At 36.9% G+C, this 22,872-nt stretch overlaps 1 protein-coding gene across 1 annotated transcript in view; it reads right to left on the bottom strand.

Annotated features, from left to right (window-relative positions):
- The window catches only part of LOC149260990 (uncharacterized), a 379,306-nt gene that overhangs the window by 106,736 nt on the left and 249,698 nt on the right, over positions 1-22,872 (bottom strand). The window contains exon 16 of the mRNA XM_089367025.1: positions 4,608-4,765. Coding sequence (XP_089223151.1) covers positions 4,608-4,765 — 158 coding nt within the window. The remainder of the gene's footprint in view (positions 1-4,607; positions 4,766-22,872) is intronic.

Genomic DNA, 22,872 nt, shown 5'->3' on the forward strand with positions numbered 1-22,872 from the left:
TGCGTGAGGGTATGGGATTCACATTTGATCAAGAACATGAAGCCCTTTAAGAACCTTGATTGTGGTGGCATTGATTGTTGAACTTTGTTTATGTTGGTGGTACTAATTGTTGAACTCCTCTACCATGGCCTTAACAAGAATGCACCCTTCACTCAAAGGAAAACAACTGGTTAGGCATGCTAATCTTTTTCTACCAAATTATAAGGTTGAGGAGATGAACCCTTCACTCAAACCAAAATCACTGGTTAGGCATGTTAAACCTTTTCAATTTCTATCATGTTACAAGGTTGATAAATCCAAGTCTAAAGACTTTGAGCTAGATGATGTTCATGTATCTCTTGTTGATGATGTTTATGTTTTCTAGTAGTGTTGAATCAATGATGAGTTTCATGAGTGACCATGTTGATCAGTGATTTGTAGTTTTGATGTCTATTTTTGCTACTACTACTAAAGTTGTAGAGGAGTTTTAGGAGTCCTAAAACTCAGCGGCATATTATTTATGTAGCTCATATTGATGATCTCTTGTCTAGTAGTGGTGATGAGTTTGATCATGATGAGGAGTGATCATGTTGTTGATCACTGATATGTAGACTTGTAGTAGTTCAGTGACCCCATAGCTTAGAGCATTGTTTTCGGGCTCTAGAGGCCATTTAGAGCCTCATTGATTATGTATTTTGTTGCAGATATGTATTGCACTCGATGCCATTTTGATATATTCACCTTTACAGGGTACATATATGAGCAAACCTTGCATATTTTGTTTCTATTGGCTTGTAATCATGGTTTTAATTCTTAAAAATAGTTTTTTCATTAAAAATTAATTATTTAATGTATTTTTTTAAAACTGGTTCGTTTAGACTTGACCAATCCCTGTTCGTCCGTTCCGGTTCGAAACCCGGTTCATTAGGTGGACCGATCCGGTCACCGGTTTCGTTTTTAAAACATTGATCGAAACTAAATAAACACTATCTAATTCTAAATGTTTAATATTTTAAAATTTAAAAAAAACACCATTTAATTCTAAAAAAGTTATATACAATACTTAAGTCAAATATAGCTCCGAGGGTTAGCTCAATTGGTCGAGTTCCCATTGTTAAAAGCACTTTGCTAATGTGAGGTCACGGAATCAATTATCCTTGACGCTCTCGAGGTTAGGGTCTATAATGAGCCGATAGGAAGTGATCCCTTTGGGTGGATCTGCCTGAATATTTCTGTAGACGTAGCGATCACTGATCTCCATTGTAGTAAATCACACTAAAAAAAATACTTGATTCAAATTAATCAATAGTCATAGAAGAGACAAAAACCGAACTATGAGCCAAAATGTTGTTTTTCAGTGTGCAAAACTACTATAAATGTACTCTAATTGTTAGATGTTTTGGCTTCTTCATCAAAAACTGTTGATACAATTTTTGACAAGATTCTAATATTTTATTATTTAAAATGTGTTTTAAATGCATAAATAATTCAACACCCTGACAAATAGATGACACACTAAGATTGTGCGCATACACAACTTAAACTTACGATTCTAACAAATCCCTCTAAAATATTGGACCAAAAAATACCTAAAAAAATCAAGTATCAAATAGTTTGACTAAGCTGTTGTCAAATACACTTAACTACTTAAACTATCTCCGAAATAAGGAGGAAGAGAAAAACATGGAAGATTTGATATTTACTTAAACTATCTCCGAAATCAAGGAGGAAGAGAAAAACATGGAAGATTTGATATTTAGGATGAAGAGAGAAGCATGGAAGATTTGCGTCACAGAGCAAATTATGTGTTGTCAAATCACAAAATGAATCGAATATCTGAAGAAAATGCATTAAGAGAACAGAAGACTTCAAATTATGTATTTTCTCCTGAACTAAAATCAAGACCTTGAGGGATAAACATTCTTCTTGATTGTGTCAATGGCATGAAGACTAGGACCAATAGCAACTGCAGCCAACAACCAAGCAAATTAAGTGTCGTCAAAAGCATTTATGCATTATCTACTAGCGCAAAGTGAAGGTTTTGAACCTCAAATAAATGAAATTTTTTCTGTCGTTTAGAAGGAATAGAGACTAGAACAAGGAAAAACAGCAACCACTTTCCCTCTCCGTGTAATCTGTTATTTCTATAGCTAATGTGTAATCTCTCATCTCTATCGCTAGTTCATTTTGTGTAGTCATTATCGTTTCACATCTTGCATTTTATTGCAAACGCAAGGGTACAAGTACTCCATAAATGTGGCATCTAAGGGTTGCTGGTATTAATTTCATAATTTCACGGTTCAAGTAACAAGCCGCCGCTACCCGCTGTCACAAGTAGTTTTGCTCTTTTGTTCGAGGCCACTATGGCTCAGGTTAATATTGGTAGTAATACGGCCAACTACTACATGAATTTTCTAATTCTTTTACTTCATCTCTTCCATCATTCCTCTGCCCATTCTCTTCCTTGTAAACGCGCATTCATTGTTTTCGAGCTGTTGTTTCACCTCACCATAGCCCTTTTCAACCGAATGACAATGACGACTCGATTAATGGATTCTGGTGGCTCTAGCACAATTATGCAGTGGAATGAGATCATAGTAGTATTTAAATTTGAGAACTGTTGACTTGCTAATATGTTTAGTTGCAGATACAGTTTTTACTACAACGCATTATAGTTGGTTGGTTGTTTCGTTACTGCATGTCCTACCTTTCATTATCCCTGTTTGCAGATGTTATGTGTGGAAAAGGTGCGTCACACCAGTTTTCCAATGCAACAAATGCGAGGTTTTGGAGCCTGCAACTTGTGCTTATCTACAATAATTTGAGGTATCCTAGTCTCCTCTAATCCATCTTTCTAGTTGAAAGATCTGAAGGTGGCAGACTGAACGGCGAATATGTATATGTTTTTTTTATCACTGGACGATGGACGGAATTTATTTTTGTCCCTAAACCAGCCGGTTCAAGCCTGAATCAGTCTAAAACTAGCTCCAACCAGCTTAAAGGAAATACGAGTGCTAACACATTACTGATGGTCATCATGAGCCCTTGTAACTACAAATATGCTGAAATTGGAATTATTCGTTAATGTTTATGTTTCCCAACAAAAATTGTGGAGAGAATTTATTCTGATCGTGGTTTTTTTTTTAATTAATTTGACTATAGCTTATTTATTTTTTTAGACGATGGACGGAATTTATTTTTGTCCTTAAACAAGCCGGTTCACGCCTAAATCAGTCTAAAACTAGCTCCAACCAGTTTAAAGGAAAAAAAGAGACGAACACACTACTGATTAGTTAATGTTTACGTTTCCCTAAAAAAAATTTTGGACAGAATTTATTCTAATCGTGGTTTTTTTTAATTAATTTGACTATAGTTTATTTATTTATTTAGACGATGAATGGAAATTAGTTTTGTCCCTAAACAAGCCGGTTCAAGCCTAGATCAGTCTAAAACGAGCTCCAACCAGTTTAAAGGAAAAAATAGACGAACACATTACTGATAGTCATCATAAGCCCTTCTAACTGTATAAATACGATGAAATTGGAATTATTAGTTAATGTTCATAGAAAATATGATGAAATTGGAATTATTAGTTAATATTTATGAAAAAATTTGGAGATTTTTTTTTTATTTGCTAAAAATTTTAAAAGTAGCTTTGCTCAAACTTCCAAAATAAAAACCAATTTCTCTATTAATTAATTTACTTAAATTAAATAACAATAGTGAAAAATAACATTAATAATAATAACAGTGTTAATAATAATAAACATTTCCTTGGATGAGCTTTGGAATGTAACCAGTCTAGATCCATCTTAACTCCGGATCTACCAAGCATAGAGAAGGATTAAATCTCTTTTTACTTTAAAAAATGTTTGCAACTCTAAGAGATTTGACCTTTCTCGGCGCTTGGTAATCTAGAGCTAAGATGGATCTAGACTAATTTACTTTTCCCCCTTTAAATAGACTATATGCCACATGAATACCATAGGTCAATACCAAGGGTTCTCAATAGCCCAGGGAATACCATGGATCATTTTTTATTTTTATAGGGTTATTTTTATTTTTATTTTTTAATTTTATTTTGACTGAGTTAAAATATTTACATTGCATTACATTAATCTTTTTATTTAATTTTATTTTATGTAAATTCACTTTGTCAAAATGTTAAACATTACATTACATCTTTACCATATTGGGCTAGAGAGTGCATCCACACAATAAATCTGTAAAAATAACACAAATTTAATGCATGATGAATAAATTAATTATTATATAAAATGCTCATTTCCACATATCTTCCTCTCCTCCATTATTCTTCAAATATAAAAGCAAGTCTTTTACCATCTTTTCGTGTATAAATTCTTTTATGCTACTAGCCTAAATTTGATCTGTTAAATTTAACCATTATTAAGTTTTTTTTTTTACTTTTTATCTCAAGTTAATCAACTAACTAATCATGTGAAGATTCAAAGATTTTAATATAAAAAAATTGAAAATATATATAAAAAAAATAATAGAAAAAATTGATATGTAAAATTTTTACAGTAGAAGTACATCACAATACTTTTCCATCACAATACTTTTCCACCACAATACTTTTCCACATCACTAACTATCACAGAAAATACCTTTAGCTGTGGTCTCCAACAACTTTGGAGATATTTCATCTACCATGGTATTCCAAACATTTTCATTTGTACTTGAAGTACCACTCCCTTGCAAGTAGAAGTGTAAACATGGCGTTTGGATATCCATTTCTTTATCATCTGCACCCTTGCAATTTTCACTATACAATACCAAATTTTGAAAAGAATGATTAGTTTCAAATGGTATTACTCTTTTATACCAAATTTTGAAAAGAATGATTAGTAATATATATTTTTTTATAGAGATCAATAACACAATAATGTAACACAATAATGTAATATGCACAAAAATTATGTGTTGATATCCAATTTGAAAATAAGTTTTCTGTTTCTTTCCCAAGTTTCACATGATATGTCATTCATATTCTAATTAAACAAAGTAGCAACCACTAGAATAAAAAGAAATCCTTAGAACAAATCAAATAACTATTGCATTAAAAATTATAACTCCTAAGATGCACTTCAGCAGGAATGATCAACATAGTTATATAAAAAAAAAAAAACCAAAGGACATAAATACAAATAAATAAACAAAGGACATAAATACAAATGAAAAGAAAATGATCGGAAAATTAATGACAGATTATTATAGTTATATAGTCAATTCCAATTGCAAGGCAACAAAGGTTGTGACACAGGCATAGTTGCAATCCATCATAATATATGTCAGATAAAGTTGTCAATAAAACCAAGGAAGTAATCCTAGGTTACAAGGTTTGCAAAGCATCGCAACGTGAAGCTTAACTAATTTTAACTAAAAAATAAAATAGAACACAAACACATTTTTAGCTTTTGGGTTACTCCAAAAATCTTTACACAATGTTACAGGGTGCTTCATGAGATGTGGGGTACATGGTGTATGTTTAGGTCCTAGGTGGCCCTAAACAGATTTGCACATGAGAAATGGATCATAATGGTCTTACAGATTGGAGATGGCTTGCTGCTGATTTCTTGACCTTAGGTTCTTGCTTAGCATTCTCCCCTAAGGAGCTGTAGTTCTCTTGAAAACTTAGATGATGCCCATCATCATGGCCACATGGAAAAATTTGCTTGCTTGGAGAATGCCCAATGCCCTAAGCAGCAAGGAAGTTGTACATCTTGGAGGAAGGCATCAAGCCCTAGATAGTGTAGGGTAGCTTGGATGTTTGCTTGGAGTCTTGGAGTTGACTTGGTGATGCCCAAGTTGCGATAGTCTTCATGTAAGGAGACTAGACCCATCAGAGTACATGGCTTAGGGGGACTAATGTAGTCTTTAGAGACTTGTAAAAGAACCAAAGGACTCACCTCATTGAGTGCCCTTGCATTTGGAGCCTTGCTTGTGGATGACATCACCTTGAAACTTGTCATTTCTACCCTTGGAGTGTAGCATTCCACATGTAAGCCTACATGTGATTATTATAGGTTGCTCGTAAAAGCAATCACCCACATATCTATTGTTGACCTCCTTTACTTCTCATGTATATAGAGAAAGGAGAGAGTTTGTTCATTCATTATCATCATTGTACTCTTCCCTTTGTGAAAATTTCAAACAAGAAATTCTACTGCAATCACTGATTTATTTCTCCTACTTATTTTCCACAATAAGTTATTTACAAAACCCTTCAATAAACATCGAAGTAAATTCTACTGAAGTGTCGCATAATAGCATAGAGAAAAGAACAGTGAAATACAAGCACAAGAATCAATCACATCAACACAATTGTTTTTGGACAATAGTCCCCGGAAAAACCCAATGTGGGAAAGCCGGTGTAGCAAATGAGGATTTATTTATTATTCTTCAGCAACAATCTCTTTACAAGAAATGGTTTTGCAGAACATAGAGAAACCTCTGAGAAAACACCTGAGATAATTTTCCTCCTCCCTTTGGAGGAATTCTGACACCCCAGAGACCCACCAGCGTTCACTGCGTCACCTCTGCATCATCTCTGTGTGAGGACTGCGTCCCTAGCTTCACTATCTCTCAGAGCTATCCCTCTGCATTGTCTCTCTGATGCACTGTGTCACCTCCTCCTCAGTCTCTGACTGATGTTGATGCCCTCCTCTTCCTTCACCCTACAACTCTCCCTCTGAAATCGAACTCTTACTTCTTGAGAATCGATTTCCCTCGGGTTACTGAGTATTTGCCCAGTGTGTCTCCAAATGACTCTCAAGTCTTTCTTTATACTTTTCCTATTGAGATATCAACGATCGTGATCTAATCTCTAATCAATGGCTAAGATTAAATTAGACTTGATCTTGATCTCTTAGAAGCTTCTCACCCATATTTTCATTAATAACCATTAATATTTTAATTTTCCTAAGTTTATACTTAGGAACCCCATTAAAAATATTAATTGTTTTAAAAAAATACAATCTGGGTGGAATTTCATGAAACGATTTCTGGGTCTTGGATATCTCATGTGTTCTAGCCCCTTCACAAAATTTCAGAGCTAGAGCACATCCAATGCTACCCAAAATCAACACCCTTTGTATTTGTCTTCTTGAAGGAAGTTCCTAGAGTTCACGACGAAACCCTAGGAGAGTTATGAAAGGGAAAGAGGACATCTTTGTTGGGATCTTCCTCTTGTGACGGGTTTACTCTTGTGAAGAAGATGAAGAAGACATATGAGATGATAACCACTTCATATTCATTTCATCTTTGTTCATCTTGTGCTAAAGATGTAACTAAAGTGCACTATTCATACTCCCTCCCCTATATCTTCATGTATGCTTGTTCTGCAATATCCCTTTCTTCAATCCATCTAAATGAGAAGGCTTTGGCAAGGTCATTCCATGAATTTATAGATTTGTTGGGAAGGGATAGGAACCATTCTCTAGCATAATCCCTCAAGGACCAAAAAAAAAAAGATCCATAATCACATCATTGTCAATTTCTTTGCTTAAATGAGAAAAGCAGGGTATTTGAAAATCCCTTAAATGCTTCTTTGGATCCTCAAAGTTACCCACGAAAGAGTGGTAACCATTTATTGTTTTTTGGCAAGGAGCGAGGATATCCCAAGATTCCTTCCAAGTTAAGAGGAGACATAGTATAATGGATCCAACGTCTAATTTTTCCCTCTATGTTTAACCTCTCTAAAATAGGAATCACTTGTCCTTCTCTGATATGTAAGAATTTGTTTGAAGTTTTCTTCCCCCACGATAAATGAAGTTGCCAAGTCAGAACTAATGTTGTCATTTAGCTTGGTGTTCTCACCACAATTTTGATGAAGCTTATTCTTTAGATAACGATGAGGTCGAATAAAATCCTCCTTGGAAACAAGTCCAGAAATGTTGCCTCAAAATATAGCAAGACTTGTGAGAGACCTAACAAGGAAACAACCAAACTAAGACACAATAATGAGGCGGCTGCCACTGCCACCTTAGCACTCCACCTCCCGTGGTTTAGTGGAATTTCAACACATGAGAGGCTTCCCCGTATATCACTTAAAATTTATTATAAGTCAACACATTTGAGGTGATGTGAATAGATTCCTTGATCAAGGTACTTATTTTAATTAAGGCATGTTACCCACCAAAACGAGTAAACCTATTTGAGGAAAAATTTCTCTCGTATTTTGACAACCAGCTAGCCAATAACCTTTAACATTCATTTCTTGATGATGATATGCCATATTCCTACGCCATCTCCATCAACCATGCACTTCGCACCATCTGACATTGCCTCTTAAAAGAAGGTGGGTTGTTATTCAAAAGGTACTTTGATCATTTTGCAATCGGGTGCTTATACTTGTTTGTTTTGGGCATTTAGTATGGATAAAGGGGTTATCTAGAAGATTGACTAATCTTGACTGTAAAATCTGTTCTCTCACCTTACCATGGGAATTAATCTTTAGCCCCAGTCCAGTGGGACCTACCTTAAGGCCTTAGGGTTATATGAGGGCACTACTTGGAAAACCTGAATTGAAATAATGTATTCATTCTCCCTTAAGCAATACTTGACACTTTACATTTCACATTACAAACCCCTTATATACCATCCCCTTTCTCCCAGTCTAACTTGTCATTGGTTCATTAGGATTTGGCACCCTCTCATCCATGTCCTTGAGCAAAGGCCAAGAAACATTGCCTTGTAGGTTGATGCAACTAAAATAATGGAAAGTAATATTATGGCCACCATGAAAGAAAAAGAGAATCAAAATGAAAAGATGGTTGAGACATAAATTGGCGTGTGGGCAAAATCCTAGCATGAGCTCTACCCTCCTAGCCATCTCTCGGATCCTAAGCATTTGATGCTCCCTTTCATCAAAAGGAACCCTTACATGTCCCATCCTTGTTGGGCGATAAATTGTCTCATCTTAAGCGGTAAAATTAAAGGCTACATCATAAAGAGCAAGCTCTAACCCTTGAGCTATGCACCCAAAATAAAAAGCCTTATGATGAGAAAGTAAAAGGCACACTAGACGGGTGGAAAAAGCAGGCCAAGCAAGGTAACTCATGCCTCCACGATTTCTCCCTCCATTACATCTATACACTTGGGATGTGTATCCCCATTAGTCGATCCCCTTGACCATGACACTTGGCCATGAATCATTTTTCCTCCATTGCCACTAATTTACACTAACACGTATTGATTGAGTCTTTGATCTTGCAAATGCCACTTCCCCTTAGGGGTTGGAAGCACCAAATAGGGTTGAACATTAGTCATCTATATCAAGGTAAGGAACACCTTTATGGGACTTGGTCTAGTTGGATATTGGAATGTGATCCCATTTTCAAATATTAATATGCCTTTAACATACAAGTTTGGTACACTTATATGCTTATATGATCTTAGTCTTTAATGAATGGTTTCTTTTGTTGGAGTTTACATTGGTCTTACCAGGTGGCCCACAACAACACAAGCCTTAAGGGCACCCACTCCATAGTTACCAAGGCCTTACAGAAAGGTTGATGACTTAGCATATGCACCAGTGCCCATTTTCATCAAAGCGTTGGGAAATATGATGACTTGAGCAGCTAATGCACAACCTCCACAACCCAGGAAACTGGTATTCTTTTTCTTAGCACAGAGAATTCTTGATGATTGCAACGTTGGACCTAGCATGCCCTCAAGCTGGCCTTAACATTACCTAATGGGCAACCCATGATTCAGAGCCTAAATGAGGATAGTATTCCATGAGAGGGCTATGGAGGGCTTGTTGCACTTGATGGATCACTAACCCCAGAGGAAGAAGGCACTACGTTGACCATTTGATACCCATGGAGATGACATGGGGGTTGAATTTGGGATCTATGGAATTGCTTTGAAATTGTACTTGAGGACTACTCCTCAAATGATGGATAATTATGATGCTTAGAGACACCTTTAGTCTTCTCTTCACCATCACTCAACATTTGGAGCCCCAAAGGAGCATGGAATCATCAAAATTGAGGCTTACGACACACATGTGGGTATATCATGGCATAATTCATGTTGGGCTAGTGAATTGGCTTGTAACCCAAGGTTTACTTGTGTTTACTCATTGTTAAACTTGTTTTAGACACTTCTTAGATAAAATTAGGTGAGATAGGCCTTAGATAAATAAAATATCATCTCACTTTTCATTTCATCATCACTTGTGGACTATTTCAACCAGTGTTGCACACATCGCGATAAAATCGCGATAAAATCGTAAAATCGCGATTTTTTAATTTTGCCGATTCAAAGCGCGATTTTTATCGAAAAAATCGCCCCTTTTTTTTATAGCGATTTTTATCGAAAAAATCGGGAAAAAATCGGAAAAATCGGGAAAAAATCGGAAAAATCGGGAAAAAATCGGAAAAAAGCAGGAAAAAATCGTTTGGCACAAAAATATTCATTTTTTTTCAATTTTTTTTCAATTTGTGCCAAACGATTTTTTCCCGCTTTTTTCCGATTTTTTCCCGATTTTAACGATTTTTTCCGCTTTTTTCCCGGCGCCGATTAAATCCCGATCGCGATGTGTGCAACACTGATTTCAACCTCCTTAGAGATTTCGGCCTAGCTCATGTAGCCTATCACTCTTGTGGAGATGTGATCTTTGTGGGTATCTTTTCTATCGGAAACTAGTCCTTGTTCTAGAGATGTCTTTTTGGGATAATGAAGGATTGGTCATGGATATCTTGTTAGTATTTTTGTTGTTGAATATCTTTTAATGATTATTGCATGCAATATATTTGCTAGGGTTTTCTATGTTCTTCTTCAATTGTGTATCTTTATATGAAATTTTGGTGAAATATTATATGCTTTAATTGAAGAATCTTGGACATCCATTGAGAACCTCCTAGAGAGATATTCTCTTGATTTTATCCCCTCATAAAGTGATATCTAGGATTTTGAAAGTGGCTAACTAGGGTTCACCTTACTCCCCTCTAGGCTTTGATATCTCCATAATAATTTTTCCCTAAAGAATCCATCACATAAGAAGAGGCCTTCCACATAAATGATCAAATATCATTACAACCTTATATTTTCGCTCTATCTATCAATTTTAGCCCTTCAAAGCAAGTCGCTAGGGCTAGGACATAACGATGACTTCAGCTATGTCTAATTCATTAGTAGCTTGTTTTGAGGCTAACGTCACTAACCCTAAGCAATTTTTCCCTAGGAAACCCTAGTTTAGCATTAAGGCCGCAAATTAGGGCTTAATGAACGTTTGTGGTTCCTTTTTTTATTATACCTATTTTTTACAAGCCTTTTTTGGTCTTATATCCCTATGTGAGCCATTCTTGTTGTATATTCTTCAAACCCTAGGCTATATGTACCCTTAATAGGTTTCATGAAGAGCATGTTATTCCTTCTTTCATTGGATTGAGCCTTGTTCTCAGGCAGTGTGTCAGTGCCCTTCTTAAGCTTATTCCAATTGTCACCTTTGAACTATTGCCTTAGAAAATATATTAGGCGACCCGTACTGAGTAGCTTCCCTTGTGGTGAAACTCCACTAAAGAGCAAGGGGTGAATTGTTGTAGTGACAATGGACCTCCACCTGATTGTGTTCCCTTGGTCTAGTTGTCTTGATAGCCCTTTCACAAGACTTGCTAGATTTTGAGGCAACGAGTCACAAGTCTTGATTTCAAGGAGCAGCATACAACTAATTAAGCCTAGAAAAGGGTGCTTGGGGCCTAGGGCTTCAAGATATAATTAAACAAGAGAACGCCTAGGCATGCTAGCATAAGGGAAAAGGTTTACTTTAAACATATGATCAACAACAGGAATGATAAACCTTCAACAAGCCCTAAGTTAAAGCCTTGTATAGAATTAGGGTTTTCTAACACCATAAATTATGTAGAGTTGATGATGTCAACCCTAATGAGGGACTTTCCACCATGCAATAAACTAGATTTTAAGTTTGTAATGTCAAGCAAGGTGAGAGAATACCGAATCAACTCCAACACTTTAATAATTCAAGCCCTAATTGAATTCATCCCTTTCCCTAGTCATCGTGGCTTGCCCTGAAGGGTGAAAAGAACAAAGAGAGAGAGAATAAAATACAAGTTTTCAATATTTTAAATCATCAAAGGGATCCCAGTGCCTTTAACCTATTTGGTTGATGGAGTCTTGGGGATTTACAGCATAGAGATATCAAATTTTTTCATGCAATTAGGGGGAAACCCTAGTTTTTACTTTCTAGCCCTAGCTATGTTTCTATGACAAGAGAAATTAACTAGAAAATATGCTCACTAGGAGGTTTTCTACGGAGTTCAAGGAATATAGATTACACACGCAACAATTTACCAAGAATTTCCAAAAAAAATTCATATTTAGACAAGGAACAAATATAAACCCTAGAAATACTTCAATACATGTAAGAGCATAAAATATATGCAGTAAATACTCGCAAATTATCGATGAACATACCTTCTTTCAATCCCAAAATGATGTCTCGAACACATAAACTAGTCCCCAATAGCAAAAATCCACATAAGATCACATCTCCTCAAGTAGTCAAGTGTAATAGGCTAAGTCGAGCTCCTCTAAAGAGGTTGAAATCCATAAGTGTGATGATGATCAATGAAAAGAGGTGATCCTCCTTTTATAGGTCTATCACCTCCAATAATCCACTAAAAGACCCTAAAACAAGTTTTATTTTGAGTAGACACAAAATAAATGGATTACAAGCAAACCCATTAGATTAGCAAATAAAATATGCCAATAAATGCCCATGTGTAAGCCATAAGCCCTCAATAAGCATAACCTTATGCCCTTTTATTGCTCAAAATGTTCCAAAAATGCAATGGAAAGGTGCGATGAGTTTAAGAGCATGATGATTAACCTTAATTTGAGAAAGGGTCTTGAAATAGAGCATCAAAGCATCTCCATGTGTCCCAGAACTAGCTCTGGGTGGCCTTGTGTCATCTCTATGGGTGCCATGTAGACAACGTGGTGTACTCTCTCTTCAACATTGGGGCTCGATCAGGTGCAAAAATCCCTCCTCAATCATTCTAGGAGATAATCATCCTCATCTAGGCTCTAGTTCAAGGTTTTCTCATCAAGCAATGTAAAGGCCATCATGGGGGCAAGCTGGATCCACTAGTACATCATTAACCATTGTCAATGCTATGCAAGATAAGCTTAGCATTCTGGCATTCGACGGTGCTTTGAGGTGTCCATCAACTATCAAAGAGCATCCAAGTGCCCAATGCTCTACTAAATAATGGCAATGTTGCATCTGCAAAGTCATCATGCTCTCCAAAAGTGTAGTATGGCCATCATGTGGAGTAGGAGTAAATTAATGTTCCCTCTTCTGCCTCACCTGCTCCGTGCAAAATCATCTCAAACTAAAGTGAAAGAAAACATTCGTTAGAGAGAATAGCCATATATGAATCTAAGTGTGGACCATATTTAATTATTAAGGCCATAATAATACTTCAAACTGAGATCACCTTCAAATATCTAACTAGACCAAGTCTCATAAAAGTGTTTCATGCCTTTGTAGGGGTGGCCAGATAATCAACCCTATTAGGTGCTTCCTACCCCTAAGGGGAGGTGGCATTCCCAAGGTCCACCCTTCAATTTATAAGTGTATGTGACAATAGGTGGCAATTGAGAGGATTGACTTCATGGCCAAGCGCCATGGTTAGGGGACCCACCAATGAGAGTCCACATTCAAAGTGTATAGATGTAGTGGAGTAAAAAAGAAGGCATGAGTTACCCCTTTTCTCAACTTGCCTTTTTCACCCCTCTAATGCACCTTTTACTTCCTTTTGATAATGTTTTTAATAGTGCATTTCTCAAGGATCAAAACTTGTTCTTTATGATATAGAATTTATTTTACCGTTTAAGATAAGTCAATTTCTCACTCATCAAGGTTGGGACAGCAAGGGTTCCTTTTGATGAGAAGAAGCATCAAGTGCTCGAGAACTAAGTTATGGCTAGTGAAGGTGGTCGAATACATGCTAGGATTTTCCCCATGTGCTAACTTTTTGTCCTCACCATCTTTTGCATTTTACTTTTTGTTGAATTTTGTAGCTTTGGTCAATGTTCATAATGTACATTGTTGTAGATGTAAAGATAAAATATAAGTTGTATTTGTGATGTGAGAAAATATTATTTAGCATTTTCTTCATGCTTGTGAGAAAAAGAAAAATTATTTAGGATTTTTGTCATGATTTATGATTTTTGTTCTTCATGCCCTTTTCAAAGGAAAGAAATTGGATTTTTCAAAAGTAAAATCTAGACTCAATAAGATGTCAATTCGGCTCCTCTAATTTTCAAGTTGGCTCAGCCCCTAGGACTTAATTTCGAACCGCTTCCTATGCATATAAATATGAGATAAGTCCTTCCTCCAAAGATATAATTCAACCTCACAACAGGAGTACATATGATCTGATCTAAAGAGAAGAAAAGGAGAATGAAAAGTGTGAGAATATCTCTGTAACAAATATAAGTTACACGATCCAAGTCTGTGATATCGAGCCTTCTTTTTTATGTCGGTCCGAACCTATGATGATCCAAATATGTCGAACGGTACGAGCATGTGGTGTAATCTAAGTCTGTGTAAGACAATGACATGATGGTGAGCTTTTGTGGGAGAAGGAGGTCCATACTTGGACTTCATTGCTGACCCTTAACCAAATTGTTCAAGGAGGACCACTTGTGGACAAGTAAAAGAATTGGACTTGACATCTTGTTGATTGTCTTGTGAGTGTGACCATACACATTGTCTTTGATGTATCTCATGTTGAATTGAATATTCCTCTAAGAAGAAGGTTGTTGGCCTTTTTCCCCAAGTGGGTTTCCCTAGTGTAAACATTGTGCCTTTACTATGCATTGTGATCTCTACTACTTCATTGTATTTATGGTTGAATTTATGAATGTGTAATTGCTTAATGATACATTGAAAGGTGCAAAATAAACGTCTACATCATTGGAAGTAATTATCAAGTTTCATAAATAAATTGCTCGTGTAAATTGCACTTGAAAAATCAACATGGTATTAGGGCTTTTGGTGAATGGATGGAGCACTGATATCACCTTATGAAGAAGGCCATGATCCATAAACAAAAAGGTCAAATTTGTCCTATAGTTGAGCTAGAGAAGCCCTACTCAAATGAGAAAAATTTTCGACCCTTTCAGAAGACTACTGAAGTCACTCATTCTCCCTCATGACATAATTTGAATTCATAGGAAGATATGCATATCTTTGATGAATACAGATCAAAATAAAAGAGAAGAAGCATCCAAGTAGCCTACTATAGCCCAAAAAATTTTCTGAAGGATTCTAAATTAGTTCTACTACAAAGTTTCTGTGACACAAGTCCGAGTTGACTAAAATACAAGTCCAAAGTTGTTGTCAAAAGTTCTATGGTATATGCTCTAGCTCTTATTCAAGACTGAGTTATCTATCATACAAGTTTGAATTATTGAGACTGAGGACGTAAACTCTGAGACAATTTTATGGCACTGATTTGAAGTTACTGAGGTTCGAATTTTTGGTGAGGAGAAAACTATGTAACAAACCAAGTTCCTGTGGTGTATTCAAAGAAGATTTGATGACTTAACATACTGCAGATATAAAGAAGCAATGATTAGACAAAGGGACCGCAAATAGAAGGTATGATCAATCAGATGCATTGCAACATATTGTTCTTGGGAATTCTGAAGTCAAAGGTTTTCTAACAACTTGTCAAAATACCAAGTGTAGGTCTAATGTGAAGTTTGTATTATAGACTTTTGTCTAATTGACCTCTAGTATCTTGAAAAGTGAAATTGCATTAGACGTTTATGTCATATGTGTTAGACCAGGCAGTAACTCTCCAAAGGCAGTAAAACTGATTCGTCTATTATTCCATAAATAGGTTATTGTTATATACAATAGGAGTGATTGTCCAGTTCATCTCTCGATGACTGTTCACATTCCTAATTTATTTATTTACAAATTCCCCCAATCATGAAGATTAGGTGTCAACATTCCCCCCCTTAATCTGAAGGGATGTTGGTGAGTCCAAGCATCATTCTGAATCGTTCAAGCTTTTCCTTTCCAAGTGCTTTGGTGAAGATGTCTGCAATTTGCTCATTTGTGGAACAATGACGGAGATGGATTGTTTTGGTCTCAACATGATGTCGAATCAGATGATATTTAGTATTGATATGCTTTGTTCGATCATGGAACTTTGGGTTCTTGGCCAACTTTATTGCAGAGGTGTTATCAATCATGAGTGGAGTTGATTGTACTTGTTTTACCTACAAATCTTCAAGAATTTTCCTGAGCCACACAATTTCTTTCGTTGCTTCAGCTGCTGCCACGTATTCTGCTTCTGTTGTGGAATCTGCTGGAACTGATTGTTTGCGTGATCTCCAGAAGACAACTCCTGATCCAAGACTCATAGCATATCCTGAAGTAGATACCCCAGTTTCTTTGTCTCCATCGAAGTCTGAATCATAGTATCCAATCAAGCTGAAGTCGTCCACCTGTGTATACTTGATTCCAAGGTCTTGAGTTCCCTTCAAGTACCTTAGAACTCTTTTTGCAGCAGACCAATGTCCCTCACAAGGCTTTTGCATGAACCTGGAGAGGATTCCAACAATAAATGAAATGTCTGGTCTGGTAGTAGTGAGGTAGATGAGACTTCCTACAAGCTGTCTATACTTTGTTGCATCCTCAAATTCCTTTCCTTCAATAGATGTGAGCTTTAAGTTTTGTTCCATTGGAGTAGAAAGAGAATTGCACTCTGTCATGCCAAATCTGTTTAACAAATCTCCAATGTATTTCTTTTGAGAAAGAAATATGGATTTTGGATGTTGGGTTACTTCAATGCCAAGATAGTAATGAACATAGCCCAAATCAGTCATTTCAAAACTTTTCCCCAATTCCTTCTTTATGGATGCAATGTAGCTTTCATTGTTCCTTGTCATTAAAAGATCATCTACATATACCACAAGATACACAACTGTTTTGCCAACTTTCTTGACAAATAAAGTTGCATCATCAAGATCAAAATGATTGAAGTTGAGTTTTAGAAGATGCTCAGTTAGTTTTTCATACCAGGCTCGCGGTGCTTGTTTGAGGCCATACGAGGACTTCACAAGTTTGCATACTTTATGTTCATGTCCTTTCACAGCAAATCCTTCAGGCTGGGACATAAAAACATTCTCTTTTAGATCTCCATTCAAGAATGCAGTTTTTACATCCATTTGATGGACTTTCCAACCGTTCTGAGCTGCTAGTGCAAAGAGTGTCCGGATGGTGGCCCATTTTGCTGTGGGGGCAAAAGTTTCCTCATAATCGACCCCTTCCTTCTGTGCAAAAACCTTTTGCCACAAGCCTAGCTTTGTGCTTGTCAAGTGAGCCATCAGCTTTGTACTTGTTCTTGTAGACCCACTTGCAGCCAATTGGTTTGGTTCCAAATGGAGGATCAACCAGCTTCCAAGTGCCATTCTTTATGAGGGCATCATACTCCTTTTGCATCACTTCTTTCCATTCATCATGAGAAGCAGCTTCTTTGAAGGAAGTTGGTTCAAAATCTGTAGACAAGTTCAATTCACAATCATAAGTAACATCCATATCAACAGGTGAATTAGAGTCATCTACATCACCTCCATTTTGTTGGTTTGAATTTCTGGTTCCTGTTTTTCCAATTTCATCAGGATGAACACTTTCAAGTGTCTTTGTCAGCCACTTTGGGGGACCTTTCTGAGATGGTCCAGGCTGCTGTGTTGATTGAGTTGGGACTGAATCAAGATTGAGTCTCCCAATTCTATCAATTACATCACTTAAAGCATCATCCGTTGTTGGAGTTTCATGCAGAGAAGATTGTTCTTCAGAAGAAGATTCCACATGTTGATCTAGTATAGGAATCCCACCTTCAAGATGTGGAATCTGATTATCAAATTCTTGAAATGATTTCGTTTTTGCGAATCTATCCAAGCGATCAAGTTGCCGCTCAACAACATTGTCAGATTTGGATGATTCCAGAAAAATTACATCTCTAGATACAACAAACTTTTTATTTACTTCATCATAGAGGCGGTATGCTTTGGAGGTGTTTGAATACCCCAGGAAGATACACTTATGACTTTTAGCACCAAGTTTGTTTCTATGTACCTTTGGTATCAAAGCATAACAGGTGGAACCAAAGATCCTGAGATGTTTTACCGAAGGAACATGTCCATACCACAATTCATAAGGAGTCTTGTTTCTTATAGCATTAGATGGACATCTATTCTTTATATATGCAGCACATAGAACAGCATCAGCCCAAAACATTATCTTTACATTTTTTGAAGAAAAGCATGGATCGTACCATATTCAAGATTGTTCTATTCATTCTTTCAGCTACACCATTCTGTTGGGGATTATAAGGCACAGTTGTTTGATGTTTGATCCCATGTTGGCGAAGATAGTTTTCAAATTCATTTGATGTATATTCTTTTCCATTATCAGTGCGAATAGACCCAATATGAGATTGTGCATCATTTTCAATCCATTTATGAAAATTCTTGAATGTTTGAAAAGCATCAGATTTGTTCTTCAATAAATAAACCCAACACATTCTGGTGTAATCATCAATAAATGTCATGATATATTTATTTCCATTTGCAGAAGGAACAGGCATTGGACCACATAAATCTGAATGAATGAGTTCAAGCTTCCTATGTGCTCTTGAATGTGAATCATGAAAAGACTGTTTGCTATGCTTTCCTAGAATGCAAGCATCACATTGCTTATGTTTCCTAGGAATTGTAGGCAAACCAGCAACACCATTTTTCTTCAATAAGCGGAGACTGTCATAGTTTAAATGTCCAAATCTAGCATGCCATAATAAACTTGATGGAAGTGTACCTTCTTCATGACGAGAAATATATGAGAAATGTTGTGCATGAGCAGAGGTTCCTTGCAGTTTGAGAAGCCTTTCTTCTTCTATTCCCCTCATGACAAGTGAGTTGTCAGATGCTTTTCTTACCTCAAGCTTGCCATCAAACATATGAATGGAGTGACCTTGCTGGCGGATGTGGACCAAGGACAACAAGTTTCTCTTGCGCTGTGGGAGATATAGAACATGATCCAGAAGAAAGTCTGGAAGACCAGGCAGTTTAAGCCTGATTGTGCCAAGCCCTGATGGCTTGATTTTTGACTGATCTGCAAAGTATACTGCTCCATCAACATTGTCAGTGAATTCTTCAAAAAAATCTTTCCTATGAGTCATATGACAGGTTGCTCCTGAATCAAGCAACCAATCATTTTTCGAAGAAGCAAGTGAAGTATTAAACAAATCTTCATTTACTCCAATGTTACATTGTGCCTCAATATAGTGAGCGGATTCAGGTGCTTTACCTTTGTCTGTATCATCAGTTTTACCTTTATGTTGGTTTCTTTTCTGCTCAATTTTGTCCCATGGTAGCTTGCGTGTAGAGGCATCATGTGATCCATTTCTTTTGCAGCGAATGCAGTGTAAGTCTGCCTTTTCTCCTTGAGAATGTCTGCCCCCCTGCCTTTGAAGTATCTTCCTCTTCCTCTTCGTCCACCTCTTCCTCTTGTAGAATCTTGAGCAGGATGCTTTTCTTTATGAACAAGGCACACAGTCTCTTCAGAAGATTCAGGGGCTGTCTTCTTTCCAAAGGCTTTCTCTCTTTCAGCAAACTTTTTCACAAGAGAGTCAAAGGTTATATCTTTAAGATTTCCATTTGCTTGTAAAGACTCAAGATAATTGGAGTAGGTAGGATAGAGTGCCTTGAGAAAAGAAATAAGAGGGATATCCAGCTCAACCTTAGTGGATTTGATATCATGCATTATAGACTTTACTTCAGATGCAAGAGCAAGAGGATCATTATTTTTCAGTTCAAGAGTGAAGAGTTTAATCATGAGCTAAACAACTTCAAGTGCAGAATGTGAGTCATAGAGTTCTTTCAGCTTTTGTAAAGCTTCAAAGGCAGTTGAATATGATGAAATATGGCGACTCACCTCTTCATTTACAGATGCTGCGATTAATGCATAGGCTTTGTTGTTCTTGTTTTCCCAAATGACGAGCTCTTTGTCTGATGTAGGCTGCACTGGATCATTGTCTCCTTCTCCGACACACACTCCTTTCCACAACTCATTGAAGATGAGGGTGTGTTTTATCATCTGGGACCATTCAGGATAGTTCTCCTTGCCAGTGAGAACTATTCCTACCATAGAGATGATTGAATGCATTGTGTAAAAAAAACCTTCTGCTGATATACAATGAAATTGTACTCAAAAGGGCAAAAAGATTTCAAATTCTTTATGCACTATGTTTTCTTCAAATGTCTCCAAAATTTATAAAATATCCTCATATAATATTTCCATATCACCTCCCCTTTTATTTTCTTTTAAGCAAGAGCTCCACGCACAAATGAAAACATTCATATCTATCTATATATATATATATATATATATATATATATATATATATCATTCAATATATATACCATAGACCACTCGCTGGACCTATTCAAATGCAGTTCATAGGCGGTGTATATTACTTAATAAAGCCGCAATTTAAATACTGTTTCAACCGCACGGTGCTGAACTATTCAAATAGCGTTCACTCCACAGTTCACAATACTCAAAAAAGGCATTAATATCATTCAAGCTAAACGCACCAAACTGAACACGAAACTGAACTGAGCAATAATTTAATACTGCGCATTTTAAAACAACACCATTCAAAACTTCATTTGAATCTATATCCGCTGCGCCAACTTAGACTGTTCAATCCAATGGTAAGACAACAGAATGTTTGGGGAGTGGGCTTTGTTCGAATGAAACCATAGGTGGCGCATATCATGAATATGCACCCAAAAACTTTAATACAGAGATATATTTACAGTCAGATGCTGATCGAAATGATATACCATACGATACCATAGCACAAAGCAGTGAGATACCATACGATACCATCGCCTTCTTCCTCATCCGCTTCAAATCTTCAAGCAGCTGCAACTCGTTACATAAATCACGATTCACCACCGTTTTTGTCGGCAATATTCCATGGCCTTCATACAGGGAATGGATAGCAGAGGAGTATTGGAAATGACAATCTTCCACAATCACGCTCTTCTCAATTTAAAATCCTCATTCAGAGTGGCAAAGACTCAATGCACAGAGATGCTCCCAACCAACGCTCACAATCAACTCCAAGGGATTTGAATTATGGCAGAGGGACATAGAATAATGGCAGGAAAAAAAATGAGGAGTTGTTTCTGATTCCCTGTCAGACGGAATTCGATCAATACACTGTGCAAGCTCACGGCTTGTCTCAATCTTTTGAGCACCGAATTGGAGAACTTGAAGGCGGAAATGACCGATTTGCAGACAGACAGACAACGCTTTAAACATATGAGACAACGTTTTTAAAAAAATACATACAGACAACGTTTTTAAAAAAATTATGGAACAGTGGCAACATTCATAGAAGCGCAGAGAGCGAAATGAGCTCGGACAGTTATGCATAGAGGCACCAACGCATATCTGGGCAGGCAATGGAATATGGAGCAGAGCACAGGTTATGTCAGGACAGAGGGGAATATGGCAGTGGCAAATTATTTCAGGACAGAGGCAGAGCAGCGCTCAGTAGACAGAACGACAGAGGCGTTTGAGGACAGAGCTCAGGCCAACGTACAGCCCACAGTAGCAAAAATGAGGGAGTTACAACTATTTTTAGAACTGGCTCTAATACCATGTCAGACCAGGCAGTAAAACTGATTCGTCTATTATTCCATAGGTAGGTTATTGTTATATACAATAGGAGTGATTGTTCAGTTCATCTCCCGACTGTTCACATTCCTAATTTATTTATTTACAAATTCCCCCAATCATGAAGATTAGGTGTCAACAATATGCAATTATGAAAGGAATCCATAAAGAATCATGGAGGCATGAATAGGACAAGCTCCTCTTTAAGGTTGAAGTCCAAAGCCATTTGGACTATTATACTAATGTTGTTTTTTGCAGCATCAGATATGTTCTAGCCATGAAATTTGGTGGAGAGGCTAGAATACATGTATTCTCCAAAACCCAGAAATTGTTTATGGAAATTCGACCTCGAGATGAGTGAATTAAAATAATTAATCTTTTTTAATGGTACCTAAGTCTAAACTTAGGAAAACTGATTAATTAAATACTATTAATTAAGTCATGGTGAGAATCTTCTAGAAGAAGACTTGGATCGATTTCTAGTTAATCTTAGCCATCGATTATGTTTTAATCTTGGTCGTTGAAGCATCAACGAGAGATTATAAGAAGAAATTCGATGGGGGTTGGAGAACACACTTGTGAGGCAAAGAATTCGATATTGCTGGGAAATCGAACTCCAAAGTAGCAACTGTGTGTTGCCGGATGTGATTCATTAGTTTCGAAGCAGTGAGAAAGGGGCATGGATAGTAAGGATGGAAGGAAGTTTTTCCAGTCCGGTGAGTACATAGCAGAGAGACAGCGTACTCCACAAAAAGGCTCACATAGTGCAAAGAGGTAGCATAGAGCTTCAGAGGGAGATCTGTATTTTGCTAAGGAGAAGTCGAGATTCAATGGCAAGAGCCGGTGTGGGAGCCCAAAGGCCAGGAAGATTGAGTTTCCAGAGTAGCAGTTGATTAGCAAAGTAAGAGAGACGTTGGTCCAAGTTGGGTGACGCAAATTTGCATAGGGTGACACAAATCTGCGTAGGGTGACGCAGACGCATCAAGTCGCAGCTCATCTAGGCTAAGGTCAGTGTCAGATCACCAGTGGAAGTGAGATTTTTCTCACTAGACTTATGTCAGTCATTTTCTCTATATGGCAGCAAGATTTGAGCTTACATAGATTTGTACTAAGATTTACTATTGCATAATAAT

The sequence above is a fragment of the Pinus tabuliformis genome, chromosome 6, assembly GCF_031772625.1.
Source record: "Pinus tabuliformis cultivar Carrire ecotype Pingquan chromosome 6, CPIR1, whole genome shotgun sequence".
NCBI classification, from domain to species: domain Eukaryota; kingdom Viridiplantae; phylum Streptophyta; class Pinopsida; order Pinales; family Pinaceae; genus Pinus; species Pinus tabuliformis.